The sequence below is a fragment of the Stenella coeruleoalba genome, assembly GCF_951394435.1.
Source record: "Stenella coeruleoalba genome assembly, chromosome: 15".
NCBI classification, from domain to species: Eukaryota; Metazoa; Chordata; class Mammalia; order Artiodactyla; family Delphinidae; genus Stenella; species Stenella coeruleoalba.
This window is the reverse complement of record NC_137161.1, coordinates 72962823-72985089: the sequence shown is the minus strand read 5'-3', so window position 1 is coordinate 72985089 and position 22267 is coordinate 72962823. Positions and strand designations below refer to the sequence as shown.

The following is a 22267-nucleotide window of genomic DNA, read 5'->3' as shown; positions in this document are numbered from 1 at the left end:
TACTCTAGATCCCATGAGCCACAACTACTGAAGCCTGCGCGCCTAGAGCCCGCACTCCGCAACAAGAGAAGCCACCGCAATGAGAGGCCCGTGCACCACAACGAAGAGGAGCCCCCGCTCGCCGCAACTAGAGAAAGCCCGCGCGCAGCAACGAAGACCCAATGCAACCAAAAATAAGTAAATAAAAAATTTAGAAAACAACTCCTATACGCCAAGGGTGGCCTGTATTGAGACACAGAAACCGGGACAGGACCCTACTTGATGGGTGAAGGGGTTGGGGTACCACCACAGGAAGGTAAGCAGAGACACCACACGACAGGGGTAGCCAGCTCCAAAGTGTTTAATTCCAACTCCAGAAAGCTGAGCTAGGCCAAGTGCCTGGGGCCGTGGGCGGTCCTCCATCTTGTGGGCCCCATGCCTCGCCTTGGCTTCTCACTCTTGAGCCTTCAGATCATCAGCCCGGGGTCTCGGTCCACGCTGTCATTGGTCCTTGACGGGGACCCCTTCTGCTCGGCCTCCTCCTGTGCCGCTCTGAGGGAGAACTCCTCACAGACAACTCATCCTCGGGTCTCCTCCCAGGGGACATCAACCGTCGAGGCTGGGACCCTCGCCCCCCAATTCTACCCCCATCATCACAGCCAGGAAGGCCTCAGTTAGGGGCCCCGCCTCGTCGCCTGCTGCCTCCACAAGCCCCACCAGGGCCAGGGCCCGCTTCCGTGGGCACTGCCCCGGCCCCAGGATCCAGCGAGCGCAGTGGGCAGCCAGCCGGGGCCGGCCCAGGCGGAAGACCTCACCCACTGACTCTGGGCCGCCCTGGGGTCCCAGGTGGATGCGGCTCACGGCTTCTTCCAGCTCCTCCTCCAGCCCGGGCAGCAGGAAACGGCCAGCAGCTTCCAGGGCTTCCTCAGCCTCTGAGCCCAGCAGGCGCTGGCCCGGCGGAGGGACGGGCCCCAGGGCAGCTCTGCAGCCCCGGCAGCCGTGCAAGTAATGCAGGACAGGCCAGGCTGCGCTGGGTGACAGACCCCGCAGTGGCACTAGGTCCATGTGGGCTTCGGCAAAGCTGCCAGCTAGCAGGGCCCGAAAAAAGGGGGAGGCGGTTGCTGAGGCCGCTCGCTGGGCAGGGAGCTGGAGGCCTGAGTCCAGCAGGAAGTGGAGGTCAGGGGCCGCCGTGGGGGCGGGGCCCAGCAGAGGCTCATAGAGGCAAGGGGAGGGCGGGTCCAGGTCCAAGGGGATTGCAGGTAGGAGGGCCGGGCTCACAGTGGGAGACACCAGGCCTTGGAGGCAGGAAAGGGAGTCCGCAGCAAAGAAGAGGAAGAGCGGGTGTGGAGCTGGCCGAGTGAGCGCTGAGAGGAGGAGACGGAGGCCGCCCTGGTCCAGAAGCAGCCGGCGCCACAGAGAGGGCTTCCTTCGGGGAGAAAAGAGAACCTTTCAGAAGGTGGGAAAGGGCGGGGCTGGGGAACAGCAACCTTGCTCCCCCCACCCCTGCGAGGCACCCACGCCTCCCTCACCGACAGATGAAGGGCAGGGTGAGTGCGCAGGCCACGCGGTCCTCAGGGCTCCCGGAGAGCAGCAGGTGAGTGAGGGCACCCACTCCAAAGGGCGATTCGGCCTGCACGGTCAGGTTCTGCAGCAGCATCTCACCTGCCGGTGTGGGCAGAGCAGGTCAGGTTGGGAGCTGGTATCCAAGATGGCGGTGGGATGGGCAAGACAGGCCTCTGGGTCCCCGAAAGGAACGGGGGCGAACAACCCCGGGGCAAGGAAGAGGGGGATGACTGAAGGCCCTGGAGGGATGGGGTCTGGACACTAGGAACTGGAGGTCAAGGGCAAGAACGGGGAGTGAGATGGTCAGGGAGTGAGTCTGGGCCCTCAAGGACTGAAACAGGGCACAGAAGCCCCGGCAGTCCCTGGCAGGGCTGGAAGGGGTGGTGGGGCCTGGGAGGACATGGTGCCCGAGCCTGGGTTCACCATCAGTGGGCCCAGTGGTAGTCAAGGACAGTGCAGGAGTCAGGACAATGCGGAACCAAGAAGACACTGGGTAAGGAGACGAAGACAGGCACAATTCTAAGCTGTTCGGGCCAAGCCCAGTGCTGGGGTCTCTGGGCCCCAAGGCTCGGGCAGAGGCTGAAGAACTCTGCGTGTGGGGACAGTGGAGCAGAAGGGAGTCCCTCCCCGCCACCACCTAGTGGCTGAGGTTGTCCAAACGGTGGGCGGTGGGCAGAGGAGGGCAGTGAGACAGCGGGTGAGCTGCAGGGCGCACGGAAGGCATGCAGGGGCGCGTGGCCTCACACGTGGGCAGGGAGGCGCGCGGGTACCCACCCAGCTCCCGGTGCTGGTGCTGGCTGCGACGAGCGGGCCGGGCGCGCAGCGCGGGCCAGTCGTCGGGGGCGACGCCGAGCACGAGCCAGGCGCGCAGCAGCGCCGCCCCGTAGCTGCGCACGAAGGCCTCGAGGCAGGCGGGGTTGCAGGTGAGCCGCGCCAAGATGCGCAGCGCGCGGGGGCTCGGCGAGCCCGGCGCGCCCGTCACGTAGGCCAGCAGGCCGCACAGGGCCTGGCCGGTCACCAGCGCCCCGCTGGGGTCGGGAGCCTGGGAGAAGCGCGACAGCAGCAGCAGCGCTGGCCCCTCGCGGCTCCAGGGCTCCTCGGGGGCAGTGGCGGCGGGGCTGCGGCCGGGCGGGCGCAGGGCGCGGGGCGTCCGCAGCGAGGTCGGGCCCAGGGAGGGGCTGGCCCGACTGGCCGGCTCTGGCGGCGGCGGACAGCGCTCCGGGGACCAGTCGGGAGAGATGTCGCCCGGGCCCGCAGCATAGCCCTCGGAGATCAGCCAGGACCTGCCGAGGGAGAAAGAGGGAATGGAACCCAGAGCCGAGGGGAGGGGGCAGGGCCAAAAGATCGGTTGTGCAAAAAAGAGGTGACAGAGGCCAGGAGAGAGGGTGGGCCCGAGCGGGGGACAGGCAAAAAGGGAGGCAGGGGCAAACCCCAGCTCATTCAGCGATTACTGATGCCTGTTGTGTGCTAAGCCCCGTTTCAGATGCTGGGGAGAAGCAGTGAGCAAAAGGTCCTGCCTCCTAGACTCTATATTCTAGTGAGGAGAAACAGATAACAAAATAAGAAACCACAAGGTATGTTAGTGTGCAATTAGTGTGGTGTGAAGTGATGCATACGGACCAAAGTAAAAGGAAACAGAAAAGAGCCCAGGGAGGGGAGAGCTGACATTTTTAAAATTGGGTCCTGATGAGGGTGAGATCTAATCAAGGCATCTTGGAGGAAGTGTGCCCTAGGCACAGGGAACAATAACCAAAGAGGCCCTGATATGGTACTTATCTGCCAGCTCCAAAAACTAGCTAGAAGGCCAGTGTGTAAGAGTATCGTGGGCACCAGGAAAGCAGTGGGAAATGAGGTCAGGAGTTCACAGAGGCTGACGTTTACTGAGCGCTGCTTAGTGCCAGGTCAGGTGCAAAGTGCCCTCATTTGATCTTTACAACTCTATGGGGTAGGTATGCATTAGCCTTCGTTCTACTAACAAGGAATCCGATGCTCAGAGAAGTTAATTAACTTTCCTGAGATGACTCAGCTTGTAGGTGGTGGTACCAGAATAAGAACTTAGATGCCAGAACGTATCATCAGAACCAGTGCACATACTACCTTCCAGGAAACCTGTCTGGGCCCCAAAGTTCAGAGGTGCTGGGGTGGAGCCAAGGTCAAAGGTGGCCCCAAGGGAAAAGAGGTGTATTTAATGCGGACTGGAAAGTGGTCGTGTTCAGTGAGAACAAGGAATTAGGAATCAGAGTCAATAAAAGTCTTACCGAGACAGAACGGGCGGAGAGTGAGGGTAGTGAAGAGACTCTACCCCACAGCATCAGGTGGGAACTCACCTGAGGCTTTGGAAGCTTCCGGCCTCTGCCCGCTCAGGAGTCCTCTCCTCGGGGAAGTCCCAGGAAGCAGCTTCTCTTCCCTCTTCTTCCTCATCACCAGCCTCACCACACAGTTGCCCAGCCAGGAGAGGTACAAGTCCCAGAGCCTGCAGCCGGCCCAGGGCCCCAGTATCATAGAGGAAGCCCACGAGGGCTGCCACAACACGAGGGTGCCAGGCGCTGGCGCGAGGATCCCGCAGCAGGCCCATCAGCAGCTCCAAACCACCAGCATCCCGCAGTCGGGCCCGGTTGATAGCCTCCCGGCACAGCAGACACACGGCCCGCACCAGGGGCTGCTGGGAGGCTGGGCTAGCCCCGCTGGGGTCCCGGCGCCGCCGGAGTTCACCTAGTAGCACCTCCACAGCACCAGCGTTGCCCAGCGCAGGCCTTACCAGGCCCTGGGCGCACAGATTGGCAAGGATCAGGATGGCTGCCTCACGCACTGCTCTTTTGGGGTGGGACGCCAGGCTGACCAGTGGGCCTAGTCCTCCACCCAGACTTAGCTGCTCAGCACAGGCCCGGGAGCAGCCTCGACTCAGCTCCAGGAGGGCACGGACTAAGGCCAAGGTCAGCGCAGGGTCTGGGGCAGCGGCCAGAAGCTCGGCCAGCGGGCGCACCACTCCCTGCTTTGCCAGGGCCAGGCGGTGCTGGGGTGAGTCCGCCAGGTTGCGGAGGGCACGAACCACACTCTGGCGGCACTGTGAGTCCTGGCAGGCCGTCAGGCCCTCAACAAGCAGGGGAACAGCACCTGCAGAGGGAAGAAGACAGAAGGTGAGTGAGCACAGACACCCAAGCCCTTCTCCCACCCCCAAGCCCTGGGTGGCTCCACCCTCAGAGCCTGCTCACCAGCAGAGTGGATGTCCCCACAGCTCTCAGGTTCCATGGCTAAGTTCCCCAGAGCACGGGCCGTTCGGTTCTGGATGCTGTCTGTCTTCACACACTGAAGAATAGTCACTGCAAGAGGATTTGGCCTCTTGAGGTTTCTACCCCTTCTTGTCTCTCTCATTAATCACCTCAAGAACGTCGCCTGAGAGGGTCAGGGAAGGCCTCCAGAAAAGGCCTAACACTTGTGGGGGCTGGAAGGTTAGATAGGTAGGTATTTGCTAGAAGGATGGTGGATGGGAGTGTTACAGGGCATTTCAGGTTTCGAAGTAACCTTTGCAAAGGCCCAGAGGTGAGATCTAGTGTTTATGCTATGACTTCATGAAGGGCCTTGATCAGGCCAAGGGCTCAGGTCTTGAACGTGAGGGCACTGGGAGCCACACAGCGTTTTAAGAATGGAAGTGACATGATAAAATCTGGCAGCCATGGGGAGAATGGATTACAGGGGGAAAGAATAAGGCAGGGGGAGCAACATGGAGGCTGTTGCAATAGTGAGAAGACGGCTTGACCCAAGTCAGCTACCAGCACAGCCCAGCACAGTCTCTGGGCACGTGATGGAAGAAGGCAAAGAAGTGGATGGATTCAGGAGATATTTAAAATACAAAACAGTGAATGAGGACTTATTAATGTGCCAGGCCTCTTGTCAATGAAAATTTTAAATATATTAATGTTTTATTTTATCAAAAAAATTAAGATTTCATCAAAATAGGCATAATTTCATAGCTGGCAATGAAGTGTAAACTGTGTTCACAACATTGCCACTAGGAGGCGCCAATTTAGCTGGTAAACAGAAAAGCTTGCTATCTTTTGTTAGGATTTGTTCTTTTAAAAAAAAATTGAAGTGTAGTTAATGTACAGTATTAAATAAGTTTCAGGTGTACAATACAGTGATTCGCAAATTTTAAAGGTTACACTCCATTTATAGTTATTATAAAATATTGGCTTAGAATTTGTTCTTTTTTTTTCTGGCTGTGCCACAAGGCTTGCGGAATCTTAGTTCCCCGACCAGGGATCAGAACCCAGGCCCCAGGAGTGAAAGTGCCGAGTCCTAACCACTGGACGCCAGGGAATTCCCAGGATTTGTTCTCACTGTGCTAGTTTTTAATAACTAGAAGTACCCAGTCCAGACTCAGATATCTGTGTTCTATCTTTGTATTTCATTTTCTCCCTATTCCAGTGTTTTGAGGTAGCTATTACTCCATTTTACAATCCTAGCCTCGGATGGGTCTAGGTGACTACAGAGCCCACATTTTCAACCACTACACTTTCTGACCCCCAGCTCATCAAATGGGATTTCAGAGCCCTGCACAAGGCTGGACACGGTAGGCACTGAGTGCCTGCTATGAACATAAATGGAGAGTAAGAATCATTTGAAAGAGTCATCAAATAACCCTTTGGCCTCCACCAGCCCAGATGCGAGAGAGGTGCTCTACAACCAATACCCAGGTAATTGGCATCTGATCTAAGAGGGCTAGGGTATAATTTATAGAGAGAGCAGTGACGTCACGGGTCATGACATCATGAGAGCTGCGGGCGCTGCGCCGTCAGAAAGCACGATCTTCCAGGCTACAACACAAAGAACTCAAGACTCCGCCCAGGCCCAGACACAGACAGAGGTGTGGGTAGAATCCTTCTAGGAAATGGGGGCGGAGCACTTACCCAAAGGGATAATGCCTCCGAGTCTGCGCACTTCAGCCCGGCACTCCCCTTCCGTACAGCAGTTGGCTAGGATGCTGAGCGCCAAGTCCAGCGTCTTGCGCAGGCGCGCTGGTGGCGAGGGCGTCGATGACGACACAGCAGGGGGGGCGGGGCCCGGAGAAGGGGCGGGGCCAGAAGCCGCTGACTCGACAGACGAGGGGGCGGAGCCTGGGCCAGCCTGGGAAGGGGCGGGACCCGCTGCAGCCGCTCGCCGTAGCACCGCGAGAAGGGGGCGGAGCCCGCCGCGTGCCCGGAAGCGTTCGATTCCCCCAGCTGCCTTGACGTGGCGCGTACGGAGGGCTAAGAGCGCACGGCCCAAGGGTGCCTCGTTGGTAGCTGTGTCCTTTCTCCCACCTAGACCCTCCCCGGCCGCCGCCGTGAGCTGCGCGAGGCAGAATGAGAGCGAGTCCGCGGGGCTTAGCTTCGCAGCCGCCATCTTGGCTCAGGCCTAAGGCTCCGCCCTTCTCCTCGCCGCTCATCCTAGGGAGCGGAACTGGAAGAGAAGGACGTGGCCATGCACCTCCTCTCTGACGCTTTTTAAATAGCGCCGCCGCAGTTGTCATGCGAGTCGGAAGTTGTAGTTCTCGATCCCGGTGCTCTGGCTTGCACAGTTGCAGAAGGCATGTTGAGAGTAGTGGTTATCTAATCGTAGTGCGAGCCCCAGAGGCGCGTGCGGCGCATGCTGGGTTATGTAGTCCGCGCCAAGCTTAAGACGCCTAGCTTAGGATGGATGGGAAACTCTCTCAAGGGACTCGGGTGGGCCGGTGCCTCTGGAGAACCCAGACATCCGATCATGGAGTTTCAGTACAGTGCTGCTCCAGGTGACTTGTCTACTCTGCCCCCAGCGTGTCCTTGGCAGCAACAGCCTTTTCCTTCAGGCTCGCTTCGCCGCCCCTCATTGGTGGCCGGGGCACTGAAGTCCGAGCTGACGGACTGAGAACCCCGAGCCAAGCGGAAAGTATCAAGTTCCTACAGCGGCTGCAGATGGGAGCACTTGCTCCGCCAGGTGAATGAGAGGGTTAAACCTACCGAGACCGTTCGCTGCCACTTCCTAGAACTGCACGGGCTGGTGGACATTTCCGTTTCCGGTGATGAATCACTGGGTCCAGAGTGTCTCCAGCTGTGGTTGTGCTTGTGAGCCCAGTGGTTGGTATCTAGGAAACGGTACGTTCTTACCGCTATGGAGTTGGTGGCTCCAGAAACGGCAAGGGAGGACTCCGACGGGGCCGAGTAGCGGGGGAACCAACCGGTCGTCAGGAGCCCAGGGAGTCCCGAGGTCCGCCTTCGATTGCGGAGTTGTTCCACCCAAGCGGCCCTTCCTGGTGTGGCCGGGGCAGCCGGCCGCACGGGAAATGATGATGGGCCTGCAGTACCTACGTAGGTCAGTCTCTGGCCCTGGGGAGGAAGAAGCCCCTGGCAAGACCAACTATCCTGCAGTCCCCAGAGCCTTCGAGCGCCAGGAGTGTGGACTGTCCGCAGCCTACCTCCCTAACCTCATTCACCACCAAAGCAGCCATGGGGGCGACAAGCCCTACTGCTGCCCGGAGTGTAGCAAAAGCTTCCGACGTGGCTCAGATCTGGTTAAGCACCACCGGGTACACACTGGAGAGAAACCGTACCCCTGTCCTGAGTGTGGCCGTTGCTTCAGCCTGAGCTCCAACCTCATCCAACACCGTCGCTCCCACTCAGGCCTCCGGCCCCACAAATGTCTGGAGTGCGGGGAGGCTTTTGGCCGCAGCTCGGACCTGGTTAAACACCAGCGGGTGCACACGGGTGAGAAGCCTTACACCTGCGCTGAGTGTGGTAAGACTTTCAGCGTTAGCTCCAACCTGATCCAGCACCAGCGCACGCACACGGGCGAGAAGCCCTACCGCTGCGGGCACTGCGGCAAGCGCTTCAGCCTGAGCTCCAACCTGGCGCAGCATCAGCGCTCACACACGGGCCAGAAGCCCTACCGCTGTGCCTAGTGTGGTGACAGCTTTGGGCGCAGCTCTTCTCTGCTCAAGCACCAGCGATTGCACACTGGGGAGAAGCCCTACAGTTGCTGTGAGCGTGGCGAGAACTTCACCAACATCTCGGACTGCATACGGCACCAGCGCACCCACAGTGGAGAGCGGCCCTTCAAGTGTCCTAAGTGTGGTCGTGGTTTCAGTGAGCGCACCCAGTTCACCAGTCACCAGCGCGTTCACATGGGTGAACGACCCAATGCCTGCCCAGAATGTGGCAAATCCTTCTCCCACAGCGCCAAGCTCCTTAAACACCAACGCTCGCACACAGGCGAGAAGCCCTATAAGTGCCCCAGCTGCAGCAAGAGTTTTGGAGACAGTTCACATCTGCTGCGGCACCAACACCCTCACACGGGCCAGAAGCCTTATGCTTGCGGCGAGTGTGGCAAGAGCTTCCGCCGGAGCGCCCACCTTCCCATCCACCAGGTGGCGCACAGCGGTGAGAAGCCCTACGTCTGCCTGCAGTGTGGCAAGGCCTTCGCCCGCAGCTCCAACCTAGGCCAGCACCAGCGGACGCTGCAGGGGCACAGCCCCTGCCAGTATCCCTGGCTTAAGTTGCAGCCCAGACTTCAGCTCTGACTTTGGTCCAGGCTCAAGGAGCCTGAGGGGCCCAGCATTTCTCAGTAAACCTCACTTCTGCTCCTCTAGGGCTGCTGATTAGTGGGCTGAATCAGGGAACCCCAGGCTGGAGGAATCGGAACAGAAAAGTGGGCTTAGGCCTGTTCTCTGAGGCCCTGGAGATGGGATTCCGGCTGGAGGGAGAGTTTGGGGATGGCAAGAGCTGGCCCAGCTGCTTTAAGATGCAGAACACCTTTGGCGGCCTAGGTGTGTCCCTTCACAGGCCTAGGGAGTGATGGGGCTAATCACACCAAGAGCAACAGTTACCTCAGCCCAGAGGAATGGGGCTCAACGCCAGGCAAGCCCCCGTGAGGAATGCAGTAGGGGAAGAGGGGGTCGGGGAGGTCCTCACCTCCAGAGGGGACCATAAGGCAGGCTGTGTTCTAGCACAAGGATCAGAGTTTGAATTTGGGACCATTAGGTGAGCTCTGGGGTGTGTGACCCCTTTGAAAGAGAGCTGTCTTTACAGGGTGAAGCTGGTGGGGCCCAGGGCCAAAGCAAAGGACCGGGAGGCCTGTCTGTTGAGTTCAGGGGGTGCCCGGTGACATTTCTAGGCAAGGGCAGAAGGCCCGAGGTTGGTTGTCTGCCCCTACCTCTTCTTTAGCCTTTTCCCTTGCAGGTTCCCCAGGCTTTTTCTCTGATCCCTCAACAGAGGAGAAAATGTGAAGATTCACTTGTGCCCGGACACCGGGGACTAGACATGGTCGTTTTGCCAGGGCGCTGGGGCGGGCTGCCTCCGTAAACGAATGTGTTTCTATTGGTAAAACTTAGAGTATATGGGAGCCAGAGGGAGGCTTCCCGAAGCACTGCACAATGTGTGCCCAGAGCAGAGTCTAAGCTGTGAGGCCCTGCTCTCCCCCCTGTAGCTGGCTGTGTTCCTGGGAGAGGCACAGAATGTAGCCCTTATGAGGTTGGGGGAGGCCTAATGCCCACCCCATGGGACCATGAGCCTCATGCATCTGGTGCCCTGTCCCCAGATCTTGTCTCTCACCAGGTTTGGTGCATCTAGAACCGTATCCACGGGGAAGAGGGGCCAAAGGGGAAGGATGTGAGGTAACTCCTCCCTCAGCTTCTAGCACAGAGTGTCCAGGCTTCTCTCTTTGTGACTGTGTGACCTTGGACAGGTCTGCCTCTTCTGAGCTTCAGTCTCTTCATCTGTAAAACAGGGATGATGAAAGGACTCGGCAAGGAAAGGACTCAGCAGTCCTCAGTTCCCTGCTCTTCCTCAAGGCTGTCACCCTGTCACCGGTGGTGTTGGCCCACAGACATCACGCCAGCACGCTTCCTAGCTTCTCCCAAAGGTTACAGAAATGAGTGAGGCAGCCCCAGTCCTGGAGTAGTTTGGTGTCGTGAAGGAGATGGACTCAGGCTCGATGCTGGCACTGGAGAAAGGGCATCACCTGGAGTAAGTCTAAGAGGCTTCATGAAGGTGACATCTAATGGATGCCACTTGTCTCCTCAAGCTGGGTCTGTGATGAACAGATGGGTTCTGGCATATTCCCCATCAATGGCATCTCAAAATAGCACAAGCCAGTGACTGAGTTGGAGGCCTGAGCCAGGTGCATCGGTAGTAGGCATTCAGTAAATAGTTGTTATGATCAGGTCCTGTTTACTCTTACTAGTGACCTTGGGGCCTCAGCTTCCTCCAAGCTGGATTGCGTTCTCTGCAAAATTGTAACTGCAGGTGGACGTTAGGTACATGGCAGAGGTGGGCATGGGAGGAGGATTTGTTTGCAAAATCCCTTTCAGTCAACTGGAAGCTAATTTCTCACATTAAGGTAAATAGCCATGTGCCCCATCTCCTCTCAGTTGTAGAGACAGGTCCTGCCCAGAGCAGGGAGGCAGGCCAGTCCTTGGAAACAGGAAGGATGGGCTTAATCCAACAGGGGTTTATCCGGCATTCACTGTGCCCTGAGCTGGGAAAGAGGCACTCTCCAAGCATGTGGCCAGTACTTAGGCCAGAGGCAGCGGACATGTTTGCTTTGGCCTTCACTCTGTGTGTGTGTGTGTGTGTGTGTGTTTACACTATTGAGCCACCTTTTTTTTTTTTTTTTTTTTGCCGGTGGCTTGTGGGATCTCAGTTCCCCAATCAGGGACCGAACCCATGCCCTCAGCGGTGAAAGTGCGGAGTCCTAACCACCGGACCACCAGGGAAGTCCCATGAACCAACATTTAAATCAGGAGATTTCACATCACAATCTAGATTTCTAGTTTGCTGTTTTTGGGGAGGAGAGAGGGGAGAGGATCAGAAAATTCAGCAACACTGGAGCTTTCCAGCAACAACGTGTTGACAGGGCTGAGTAGTGGCTGCCCCGGACATGGACAGTCCCCACCGCTCCCTGGTGTGTCCCTGACTCAGCGAGTTTCATTTGAATTACTTGCCTAACAGCTACAGAAAGGCGTTTGGGGGTGACCATCCCCACCCTACACTCTCATGGGTGAGAAAGGCCCATACAGTGGAGGCAGTTTCTCTTTTCCCTCACCCCTTCCTGCCCCCCACCAGCCATTTTCCTCCCCAGCCCCCAGCCCAGCTGACAGACCGGACCTGCTTTCCCGACCCCAGATATCACCCTCTAATATTGAAGCTCCTTTCCGTATGTGCCAGGGAGTAGGGGCAGAGCTTACGGGTTCAGCAAGGCCAGGCAAACCCCTGTGTGCCTTGGTCAGAGGGCCGAGTATTGGGCCCTGTGAACCTCAGGGAGACAGTCCTCGGCAGACACCCCTCGCAGGGCTATTTTGGGAAGCAAGTAGGTGTGGAGGTGCTCTATAAACGCTAAGGCCCCGGTGGGCTCGGAGGGAGGGGGCGTCAGTAATACTGTCTCCCCTGGGCTGGCCCTGGCTTCTGGACATGTGCTTGGACTCCATCCAGTTCTGTCTGATCTCACCCAGTCCTGGGAGCCTGGTTCCTCCTCTGAGCCTGGTGGGCGGTACAGAGGCTGGTGCTGGGCAGTGGGTGTGGCCACTGGCTGGCAGCTGGAGTCCCACCCACCCAGAAGCTCAACAGTGGCTGGCAGGTGCTTTTTTTTTTTTTTTTTTTTTTTGCGGTACGCGGGCCTCTCACTGTTGTGGCCTCTCCCGTTGTGGAGCACAGGCTCCGGACGCGCAGGCTCAGCGGCCATGGCTCACGGGCCTAGCCGCTCCGCGGCATGTGGGATCTTCCCAGACCGGGGCACGAGCCCGTGTCCCCGCATCGGCAGGCGGACTATCAACCACTGCGCCACCAGGGAAGCCCCATGGCAGGTGCTTTGAGAGGTGCACTGGGGATGCCGGAACAGCATCCCCCCCTGCCCCAAGCCAAAGTCCCTCCCTCCCTCCCTTCCCTAGACATATTCCAGGAGGACAGGGGCTCTGCATTGTCCCTGTTGAGTCCCCAGCATCCCACATGGGGCAGGTGCAGAACACCTTGAGGAAGGTCTGATCACACTGCCTGGGTGATTCGCAGCTTCTCTTCCCTGGGATTCAGGATCCCTTTCTGTTCTTCTTTCTTCTTCTGTTCTTATTTCCTGCCAGTTCAAAATGCTTCTCTCTCTCTCTCTCTCTCTCTTTATTCCTAAATAATATGGATTTTCTAAAAACAAGGAAATTATCAATGATCCAGTACTGTCATCTAATGAACAGACTTTATTACAGTTTCACCAGTTATTCCACTAATAGTCTTTATAGCATAAGAAAAAAAATTATGGTCCAAGATATAATCCCAACTAGATGCGCATATTGCATTTAGTTTTCATGGTTCTTTAGTCTCTTTTAATCTAGAAGAATTCTTTAGTATTTTAGGACAATTTCTTTGTTTTTCATGACCTGGAAAAATGCTTACATCTCTTAATGGCCAGCGTCCTCCTGGATCTGAATTAGGCACAACACATTCAAACCTCAGTACAATCTTTGTAAATTTAGAAACTCTTTGGGCACCAAGAAGTTTTCTGCAGGTTCTTCTTCCAGCTCACCCGTGCCAGCGTCTTCATACCACCCTCTGCCCACCCCCACTCCCCAATCACTTCCTTTCTCTGGGCCTCAGTTTCTTCAGCTGTAAAATAAGCAGATAGGATGAGATGGTTTTCAGAGCCCCTCGCAGAGCTTTCCTTCAAAGAGTTTATGATTCTGCTATGTGTAGGGTGCATGTTTGCCAGCATGGGTTTATACCTGCATTGAAACTTGGCTTTCCCATAGTTTGGGATGTCATTTGACACCTAGAATCTATTCTCACTTCCTTCTAAAGAGGCTCTCTGGACTGTAGTTGTTGGAAAACTAAACACTACATTTCTTAGATTCCCTTGCATATTAGGTTCTTCCAATATCCTTGCATGAGATTTAGAAGGTGTGAATGAAATGGGCCACTTTCTTGCTGCTATTTTCTGATGACCAGTAAGGTAGAGGAGGCATGGGGATTTTCTGTTGCAGTGTTGCCGTGTCTAATCTTCAGCCTTGTGGGTGTCAAGAATCAGGTTAGAGGCAATGAAGCAGCTTCCTAATCCCCGGTTTGCAGCTGTGATCCAAGTCTTCTCTAGCTTATATGACACCACGTGAAGAAAAAGTTGCCCCTTCTGGGAAGACACAGCTCTGGGGGTCAACAGAGGGCAAGGTGGAGCCTGACTGGCCCAAGGTCACTCAGGCAGCTGGTGGCTGAACTTAGACCAAAATCAGGGTTCTTTCCAGATGTAGTCCACTTCTGGTGCCAGGGCAGATATGTGGCTCCCAAAGCTGAGGGGACTTGGCAGAGGGGCACTAGGGTTAGATGAGCGAGGCATCAGCCTCTAGTGCAAAAGTTAAGGGGGCATGAAAATACTCGCAATCAAGATAAATGATACATCTATGCGTATATATATTTTTAAGGTTTATTTATTACTTATTTAATTTGATTTATTTTTGGCTGCGTTGGGTCTTAGTTGTGGCACGTGGGATCTTTGTCGAGGCATGCGGGATCTTTCCTTACGGTGCGTGGGCTTCTCTCTAGTTGGAGTGCACAGGTCTTCTCTAGTTGTGTCGCGCGGGTTCTAGAGCGCATGGGCTCTGTAGTTGCTGCACCCGGGCTCTAGTTGAGGCACGTGAGCTTAGTTGCCCCGCGGCATGCGGGATCTTGGTTCCCTGACCAGGGATCGAACCCTTGTCCCCTGCATTGCAAGGTGGATTCCTTACCACTGGACCACCAGGGAAGTCCCCCTATATATACTTTTAAATCAGAAAGCTACCACCTGTGCCAGCCACCTGCTTTTCTAAATAAAGTTTTATTGGAACCAGGGCCATGATTAGGGTGAGGTGAGTGAGGCAGGGTGGAGAAAATACAGGGTTGATGCCTGTCTTTATTTAAATCTTCGATATTTCGATATTTTGTTCACCATGAATTTTTTGCATTCATTTTGATTTTTTTGAAATATCGCGTTGCAATGTCTTCTCTTGATTACTGAGTTTGGGGGCGTTCCCTTAAATTCTCTGCCAGAGGCCAGCTCCTCACTCTCGGTCTTTCCTTAGCGAGAGGTTTTAGGTACCACCACACCACGTTAGGCCAGGTCACCTCCACCAGGGCTCGCTCGCCCGGGCGCCCCAGCCGGCTACTTCCTCTCACATTCTAGTTAGGGACTGGGATGTGGTTCCTCGGTGGCTCTTTATTGTGTGCTCACTGCTCTGACCGGTTCGGCCCATCTTGGGAAGGCCTGGGGACAGGCGGGGCGGGTTTTGGGGAGAAGCAAGCAGGGCGGCGGGGGATGGAGCGCCTCCTGCCGGAGGTTGAGTAAGGATGCCCGGGACCCTCCGCATCCGGGTCTCGGCCCCTTGCGGGACTACATTTCCCAGAAGGCGCCGCGGGAGGCTGCCAGCCGTGGAGGTTTGGCTGCCACCCTCGCAGCCGAGCCAGGCGCCGCCGCTGCCGCGTTTTCTCAGTCTTCCCTCGGGTGTCAGCCCTCTCGGGATTGGGCCCTCTGCGACGCCACGGATGGCTTTCCCGGAACTGGGGTCTGGCCCTCTTCGGAGAGTGGGGGCGACTGGCCCCGTCTCGGCTGCACCTCGGTTGTGTCATGCAGGAGACACGCAGGTGCGGGGTCTCAGTGGGTAAGAGCTGGCGATCGGCAGCAGCCCGGCCCGCCGCCTCCACCTAGAGCAGGGGGCGTTTCTGAACACACGCCTCCGCCGAGCCCCTTTGAGGCGGCGCCCAATGAGCCCCGAAAGCACACGGGTGTTATCCGGAGTAGAAAGGGCGGGACGAGCACCTCCACAGCCCTTTTCAGCTTTCCACCCTCCATTCTCTTCCTGGAGTCCAGTTATTCTATTAACTCCCTTAAAGAACCACAGCCCCTCCCGCCTTAAAATCCGGGCCTCTACTACTGTTCCCAAGGTGTCCGCTGCGTTCTGCCTTCAGCACCCTACCCCACCCCGCGCACCCGCCTTCCGTCAGGTTCAGCTTTCTCAGCTCTCCACTAGGCCATTGTGTAGCCCCAGCCCGGACACAATCATGTAGGCTTAGACGGTTTGGTTAAGTTAAATTTTATCATCATGTGACACTGAGTCCAGCTACTGAGAGCTGCACACACCCAAGTTCAGGACTCGATCTTAGTCTATTGATACCCTGGACCCATTGCTCAGAAGGGGCACACTGCAGTGAAGGAAGGAGTAACCTGTGGAGGTTACTGAGGATAACCTGAGATATCCCTTTAGTTAAGAGGTTCTCAACCTTGGCTGTACGTTATTGTTATTACTCTGGGGTACAGCCTAGGCAAAAGAATTTTGTAAAACTTCTGGTTAATTCTAGTGTGCAGCCAGGGTTGAGACCACTGCTTTAACCCCTAGGACAGATGGGTGGGGCCTGGGATGGCCAGAAGCACTAGGCCAGGCCCCTTCAGCTGGGAGCAGCCTCAACCCTTTATCCCAGGGTGCTGCACAAATCATTGTTAACATTTTCTATGTGTCCCAGGCTGTGGAAAAAGGAAGCTCTGCCCTACAGTAAGAAACATATCTGACAGCCTTATGTAAGGCAGTTGGAAGAAAGACACAATAATCTCAGGAAGAGGTAAGGAAAGCCCAGGCTAGACAGGGAATGTAGGAGGGGAGAGCAATGATAGTCACAGACAGAGTGGTGGATTATGGTGGCTAACAAGATCGAAGTTTTTGGCAACCTGTGGCACTTTCAGTTGTCACAAGGGCTGACTGCACTGACTGTGTCCCAGCTGGCTCAGAGAGCATTGCCAGAACTGCTGTGGTTTTCCTAGGGCCCCCAAGACCATGAATGGACCACGGTCATCAGGCTTGGCTCAGTCTCAGACACGAGCAAATTGAACTGTGGCCATTCAGATTTTCAGAAGAGCGTCTACTTTATGAAGGCCAAAGGCCCTTTCTTACATAGGGCATCAGCTGCACTCCTGAGGATGATTTCTACACAAGAGATTAAAAAAAAATAAGCTCTGTGCGTGGCCTGAACATGCTCATGACAGCATTTTCTGTAGTAATGACATTCCAATAATAAAAGAAATGAATAAAATGTGGGATTTTAAATAAAAATTGTATATAGCCATTAAAATATCCTTATGAAAGAATATGAATGAGCCAGAAAATGTTCACAAGTAAGAAAAGAATGCACAAATTCTTTTCGGAAAGCAAAATTAGATTCATCTTTTGCTTGGAGTAGTTTTCTCTTGTTCAGTAGCTAAACTATGACTACAGAGTAGTCAGAATATGTAGGCATGTTGGCAAAGCCTGAAGAAACATGCAAACATGATGATATTATTCTTAGAAGTGGTGGGATTATGGAGGAAAGGTAGTTTCTTTTTCAAAATTGTCCTAATGAGATAGGCGTTATAGCAGAGAAATTAGCAGGAAGCTCTCTTGAGCCAGACCGTTTGGGTCCTGGTTCTGCCACTTATTGTATGGATGAGCACTGGCAAGGTTAAAACCTTTCGGTGCCTCAGTTTATTCATCTGTAAAATGGGGTGATAGTCCCTCTCTTGGTTAGTTGTCGTGAGGTTTAATCAACGTGTGGAAATTCTTAGAACAGATAATCTCATTAGTACAGATGCATAGATGAAATGCACTGGACCCAAGTAAACAGCACTGTTTTTAGTTGCTTTTCTCTGTTATTGCTATAGAAATAACCATGATCTCATTGACTGGCAGGCAAAGTGACTGGGAAGACTTAGATTGGGTGTGGTCACTTTCATGGTCCCTTTGGTTAACTTTCCAAGTGTGTCCACATTGTAACTTGGGAGGACAACAAAGATAAAAGAATCTGAGTCTTCGCATAAGCAAACCTGAGCAGCCGGAAGTGGTTCCTTGATTCAGTTACCATTTATTGGGGGCCTACTGTGTCAGGCACTAGGCCAGAGCCTCTGCTCTCGCGGAGCTCAGTCTACTGGGGAGTCAGACATGTGACCAGACGTTCCTGATGGTTCTCAATGCCACTGCAACAGTCACCACACCAAGTGTGATAGGAGAGTTTGGGAAAGCTTTCAATGGAGCTGGGGCTCACGTGATAAGTAGGACACGTTTAGGCGACAGGAAAGGGGGAAGGGCATTCTGGGCAGTTGGAAGTAAAATAAGTACAAAAGAACAGAGGTGTGAAAGGTCATGGCGATTAAAGCTGCAGAGCTGGGGCAAAGCCAGGCTGAGCTCTGCTGTCCGTGCTGAAGCATTTGAACTCTTCTGTAGGCCGTGTTGTGGGTGGCGTTTAGGCACAGGTGCTTTGAAGCAGGGGAGTGACATCAGAGTTAATGCTGGAGTCTGGGGTTTAAGGGAGAACTATCACTGGTGGATTATATGGGTGATAAACCAGAATGCAGGGACTGGAAGCAGGGGAGGCTGAAGGAGTCTTTTGCAATAATCCAGGCAAACGATGACAAGGATTTGCACTTAAGGCAGTAGAACTGGCAACAGAGAGGAGAGGATGGAGTTGAGAAATCTTTCTGAAGTAGAACAAAAAGGATGTGGTGCCTGAAGAGACTTGAGTTGGAGGTGCAGAGCTAGGGGAAAAAGCGGAGTCAAGGACTTGGGCAGGGGAATTCCCTGGTGGTCCAGTGGTTAGGACTCCGTGCTCTCACTGCCAAGGTCCCCCGTTCAATCCCTGATTGGGGAATTAAGATCCCACAAGCCTCACAGCCAAAAATTTAAAAAATAAAAAATAAAAAGAGTACACATGAAAAGATAAGAATAATAAGTAAAAAGAAAAAAAGGACTTAGGTAGTAAACCTGGAAACGGGATGGGTGATGCTCTGAGGCACTTCTATGCTGTTGGAGTTCTCATCGAACTCCACATTTTTTTTTTATGCTAATAGCACATGGTTGGGAAGACCAACACAAATTTTTAAATAATTTTTATAAAATACAAGGGAAATAATTTATTAATCACTGATGTTGAGACATCACTTAATATTATGCTTGTCCATACCAAGGATATAAGGATTTCAGTAACATACCTTTGCCTACTACCTCCCTAAATCCTTCTGTAAATTGTGAGATTTGAGGGACAGGAGAGAGGAGAAGTTGTTCCTTTTGAATCTCAAAATGATGTTAGACAAGAGAAGCCAGACACGAAAGAATACATAATATGCAATTACATTTAGATGAAAATTTACAATAGGCAAAACTAATTTATAGGGGCAGAAAGCAGATATCAGTGATTATCTGGGGCTGGGTGGGAGAGGGAGTGGCTGACTGCACAGGGGCATGAAAGAACTTTGAGGGGTGATGGAAATGTTCTATACCTTGATTGTGTTGGTGATTATGCCAGTGTATACATTTATCAATATGGGCTCATCAGATTTTCAGCAGGAGGGGTACTTGGGCAGGTGCACCACAAGAGGGCAACAGCAGCAGAGGATGCTGGCAGCCCTCAGGCCATCGACCAAGTACCAGCTCTTAGTGGCAACTTCCAAGCTGAGGCTAAGGGATGGGAATCCCCAAGGAATTGTTTGGTGATGACCAGCAAAACTGAGTGGAGAGAGGGGCGCCTAGAACCTTTTCAGGTAAAAATACCCCCTTCATTTTTGTTTTCTCCAAGAGCCATAATCATTCAGTAGGGAGGGGGCTTGAGGGGACTGTGTGTGGACAAAGAAGCCAAGTAACTTTAACTGGAATAAGGTCCCATCTTCTCAGCAGCAATTCCAAAATACAACTGGGAAAAAGCAACTGTAGGAAGAATTCTGTTATAGCTCAGTGAGGGCGTGGGAATAAGTTAGCAACACTATATAAAATTTAACTGTTCAACAAGGTTACTAAAAACAAAACAAAACAAAAAGCTGAAAAAAGACGTGTAGAACCAGTTTAGCCCCATCAGGAGGAACAGGTGTGGAGAACCTTCTTGAAAATATACCTTCCTCATTTTTCTTTCATATATTTAGATTAGGTATCAATACATAAAACTTATTTTTCTTTTATATATTAAATTCATGTCAGGTACATCAGCTCTTGATCAAAGCTGGGGGCATCCTGTTGGACTGTAGCTCTGAAAAGGCGTTCCTATAGCGTTATCCAAAGTAACGGTCCAAACATTCATTAAATACACATTTTTAGAGCACCCACTTCATGCCAGCTTCTGTGCTGGTGCTGAGGACAGAACCACGGACAAGGCAGACGTCAGCCCTGCCCTGTCTTGCAGTTTTCTAGAGCCTCTAGGGTTCACACAGCCCTGCATATTCTTTCTTCTTTTTCCTCCAAGTAGCCTGATTTTTCAGACTGAAATAACATACTTAGCAGTAGGCACTTGTCAAGTTTGTGGCTGTCCAGCATCTTTGGAATACTTGTCCTACATTTTCTCCAAGATACAATTCCTAACCTCCTGAAGGCAGAAGCCAGAACTAGGTTTCCCAGCCTTTCCCGAAGCCATGGCACAGGCAATGACCTAGGTGTGGCCAGTTGGTGCCCACGTGATTCCTTGATCGAGAAGAGAGCAACTGAAGGATGCAAGTTTCATGAAGAATCCGTTTTCAAGAGGGGATGAGGGTGGAAGAATCTAGCTTTTGATGAAATAAAATTTTTAAGGTGGGACAAGGAAAGTTTTAAGCATAAAATTGTCTGCCCCTTTGAGCCACTACCCCCTCCCCTTTAGTGTGCATTGTGTATCTGCCTTATACATTAACTAGATACCCTTAGAAGACACAGGAATGCCTACTCACTCCCCTCCACCCTCCCAAAAAAGCAATTTCCTCCTGGTGCCAGCAGGGTAATTCCTTGGAGATAACATTCCTTTCTCAATCCTGTAAGGGGCCACAATAGCCCACTACATGCCTTGTTGGAGTATGTAAACTGTCAGTATGTTACATTGATGTATAACCCTTTGTCTCAAAAACTTACATAACTGTATCTCGACCTCTAACAGGTGGAACAATCCTCAGAGCTTTCTGAAAGACTGTCTCCCAGGTTATAACCCTCAGGTTGCCTCCAATAAAATTTTCCATTTCTTTTTTTTAATTAATTAATTAATCTATTTATTAATTTATTTATTTAGGCTGCTCCGGGTCTTAGTTGTGGTATGCGGGCTCTTAGTGGCAGCATGCATGCGGGATCTAGTTCCCCGACCAGCGGTCGAACCTGGGCCCTCTGCATTGGGAGCGGGGAGTTTTACCCACTGGACCACCAGGGAAGTCCCTATGTCTTTCTTAGATTGACTACTGATTAAATTTTGGTGACACTTTCCATGGCAGCATTGATGACATTTTTGGCACTCAGTGTCCAGCAGTGTGAACTGTCTCTGCACAGCTGGCCCACAGAATGGTTTGTTTCTGGCGGTACCAGAGATACCGCGAGCTACCTAAGATTCACAATTGCGTATCTTTTTAAAGCTAGTTAAAGGGAGTTCTGCTCTTTGCAAAGAACTGTGACTAATACATATACTGAGCTCTTGTTCCACGCCAGACTCTAGGCTGGCACAATCCTCTGTTGCTTTACCTAAACTTCATGAAGATCATTTAAGGTACAAATTATTATACAGTTTACACCTGAAAAAATCCTGAGATTCAAAAGGACACAATTCATTCTACAAATATTTATTAAAGGCCTACTGTGTGCCAGCCACTGGGAATACAGTATTGAACAAAATATTTCCCCACAACTATAAAAAGAATGGCATATTGTATTTTAAATGTCCCCTTACCAAAATAAGAGGCACAGTACAGCAGCTGTCTGGAGAGAAAGACCTCCAGGCGGGCCTCGTTTTAAATATAGAAACCCCCTAAAAATAGCCACCCACGTTACAGACTCAACAGGTGATTGGCCGGAACAGAGGGGAGGGGAACCGAGGCCTCAGTGAAGGAGAAGGAAAGGACGGTGCCGTTGTCCCCAGCTTCTCTCACTGACATGGCTTTGCCTCTGAGGTCCTTGGGTCGGGGCTTGGCCAGTGCGGCCAAGGGAGACCACGGAGGGACAGGAGGTGAGTTGCAGCCAGGGCCTGACCCTGTGGCTTCCTGACCTTGTCCATCTGTCCCCCACTCCTGCCTCTGGGACGTTCCAGGGTCCTGGCGACGCCTCCCCCTCCCGCCCAGTCCGTCTCTCTCTCAGCCCTGCCTTTCCCCGCTGCAGCCCGCACCTGGCGCCTCCTGACCTTCGTGCTGGCGCTCCCGAGCGTGGCCCTCTGCACCCTCAACTCCTGGCTCCACTCGGGCCACCACGAGCGCCCAGAGTTCATCCCCTACCATCACCTCCGGATCCGCTCCAAGGTACACTGGCCCGCGCGGGCGCGAGCGAGGGGGTGCGGGGGACCCCCAGGCTGACGCCTCGCTCCCCCCTCCCTCTCTCCACAGCCCTACTCCTGGGGAGACGGCAACCACACTCTTTTCCACAATCCCCGTGTCAACCCTCTGCCCACGGGCTACGAAAAGCCTTGAGGCCTTGGACGATTCCCCCAGACGCAATAAAAGTGTGGAAGCCGTGTGTGGCCGTGGGCTCCATGGGGACCACGGGGCGGGGCGTCCATGGCTAGAGCTGGGCTTGTGCGCGAAGTGCAGTGGGCGCTCCACGTGCTCTTCCGGAGACCTTGACTTGGGAGGGACTCGAGGGAACAGCCTCGATGGACAGGTAGGAGATGGCCCCTCCCCTCTCACCTATTAATAATTAGGGCTCTAGGCTGTAAAGGGCTTTAATATACACTGACTTCTCACAGTAACTCTGGGAGCAAGGTCTAAATTTGGTTCCACCTTCTCCAGAGGAGGAATATGAGATTCTCAGAGATTAAATGACTTA

The 22267-nt window shown here is 53.6% G+C and overlaps 2 protein-coding genes across 2 annotated transcripts; one reads left to right on the top strand and one right to left on the bottom strand.

Moving 5' to 3' along the window:
* Positions 1 to 285: 285 nt before the first annotated feature.
* On the bottom strand, positions 286 to 9519 carry ARMC5 (armadillo repeat containing 5). Its single transcript, XM_079944230.1, has 6 exons — positions 6450 to 9519; positions 4755 to 4862; positions 3870 to 4656; positions 2317 to 2825; positions 1509 to 1641; positions 286 to 1405 (listed from the first exon to the last, which is right to left on the bottom strand). The coding sequence occupies exons 1-6, from the start codon at positions 6922 to 6924 to the stop codon at positions 586 to 588; spliced, it is 2832 nt and encodes a 943-aa protein (XP_079800356.1). The 5' UTR covers positions 6925 to 9519; the 3' UTR covers positions 286 to 585.
* An 11666-nt stretch (positions 9520 to 21185) lies between these two features.
* On the top strand, positions 21186 to 22102 carry COX6A2 (cytochrome c oxidase subunit 6A2). The gene is made up of 3 exons (XM_079944883.1): positions 21186 to 21458; positions 21608 to 21744; positions 21829 to 22102. Exons 1-3 carry the CDS (start codon positions 21386 to 21388, stop codon positions 21910 to 21912), a joined length of 294 nt encoding a protein of 97 aa, XP_079801009.1. The 5' UTR covers positions 21186 to 21385; the 3' UTR covers positions 21913 to 22102.
* Positions 22103 to 22267: the final 165 nt, after the last annotated feature.

Coding starts and splice junctions, on each gene's coding strand:
- COX6A2 (XM_079944883.1), top strand. CDS start 21,386: ATGGCTTTGCCTCTGAGGTCCTTGGGTCGGGGCTTGGCCAGTGCGGCC. Junction 21,459..21,607: donor AGACCACGGAGGGACAGGAG/GTGAGTTGCAGC, acceptor TCCCCGCTGCAG/CCCGCACCTGGCGCCTCCTG. Junction 21,745..21,828: donor ACCTCCGGATCCGCTCCAAG/GTACACTGGCCC, acceptor CTCTCTCCACAG/CCCTACTCCTGGGGAGACGG.
- ARMC5 (XM_079944230.1), bottom strand. CDS start 6,924: ATGGCGGCTGCGAAGCTAAGCCCCGCGGACTCGCTCTCATTCTGCCTC. Junction 4,657..4,754: donor TGGGGACATCCACTCTGCTG/GTGAGCAGGCTC, acceptor TTCCCTCTGCAG/GTGCTGTTCCCCTGCTTGTT. Junction 2,826..3,869: donor GGAAGCTTCCAAAGCCTCAG/GTGAGTTCCCAC, acceptor CTCCCTCGGCAG/GTCCTGGCTGATCTCCGAGG.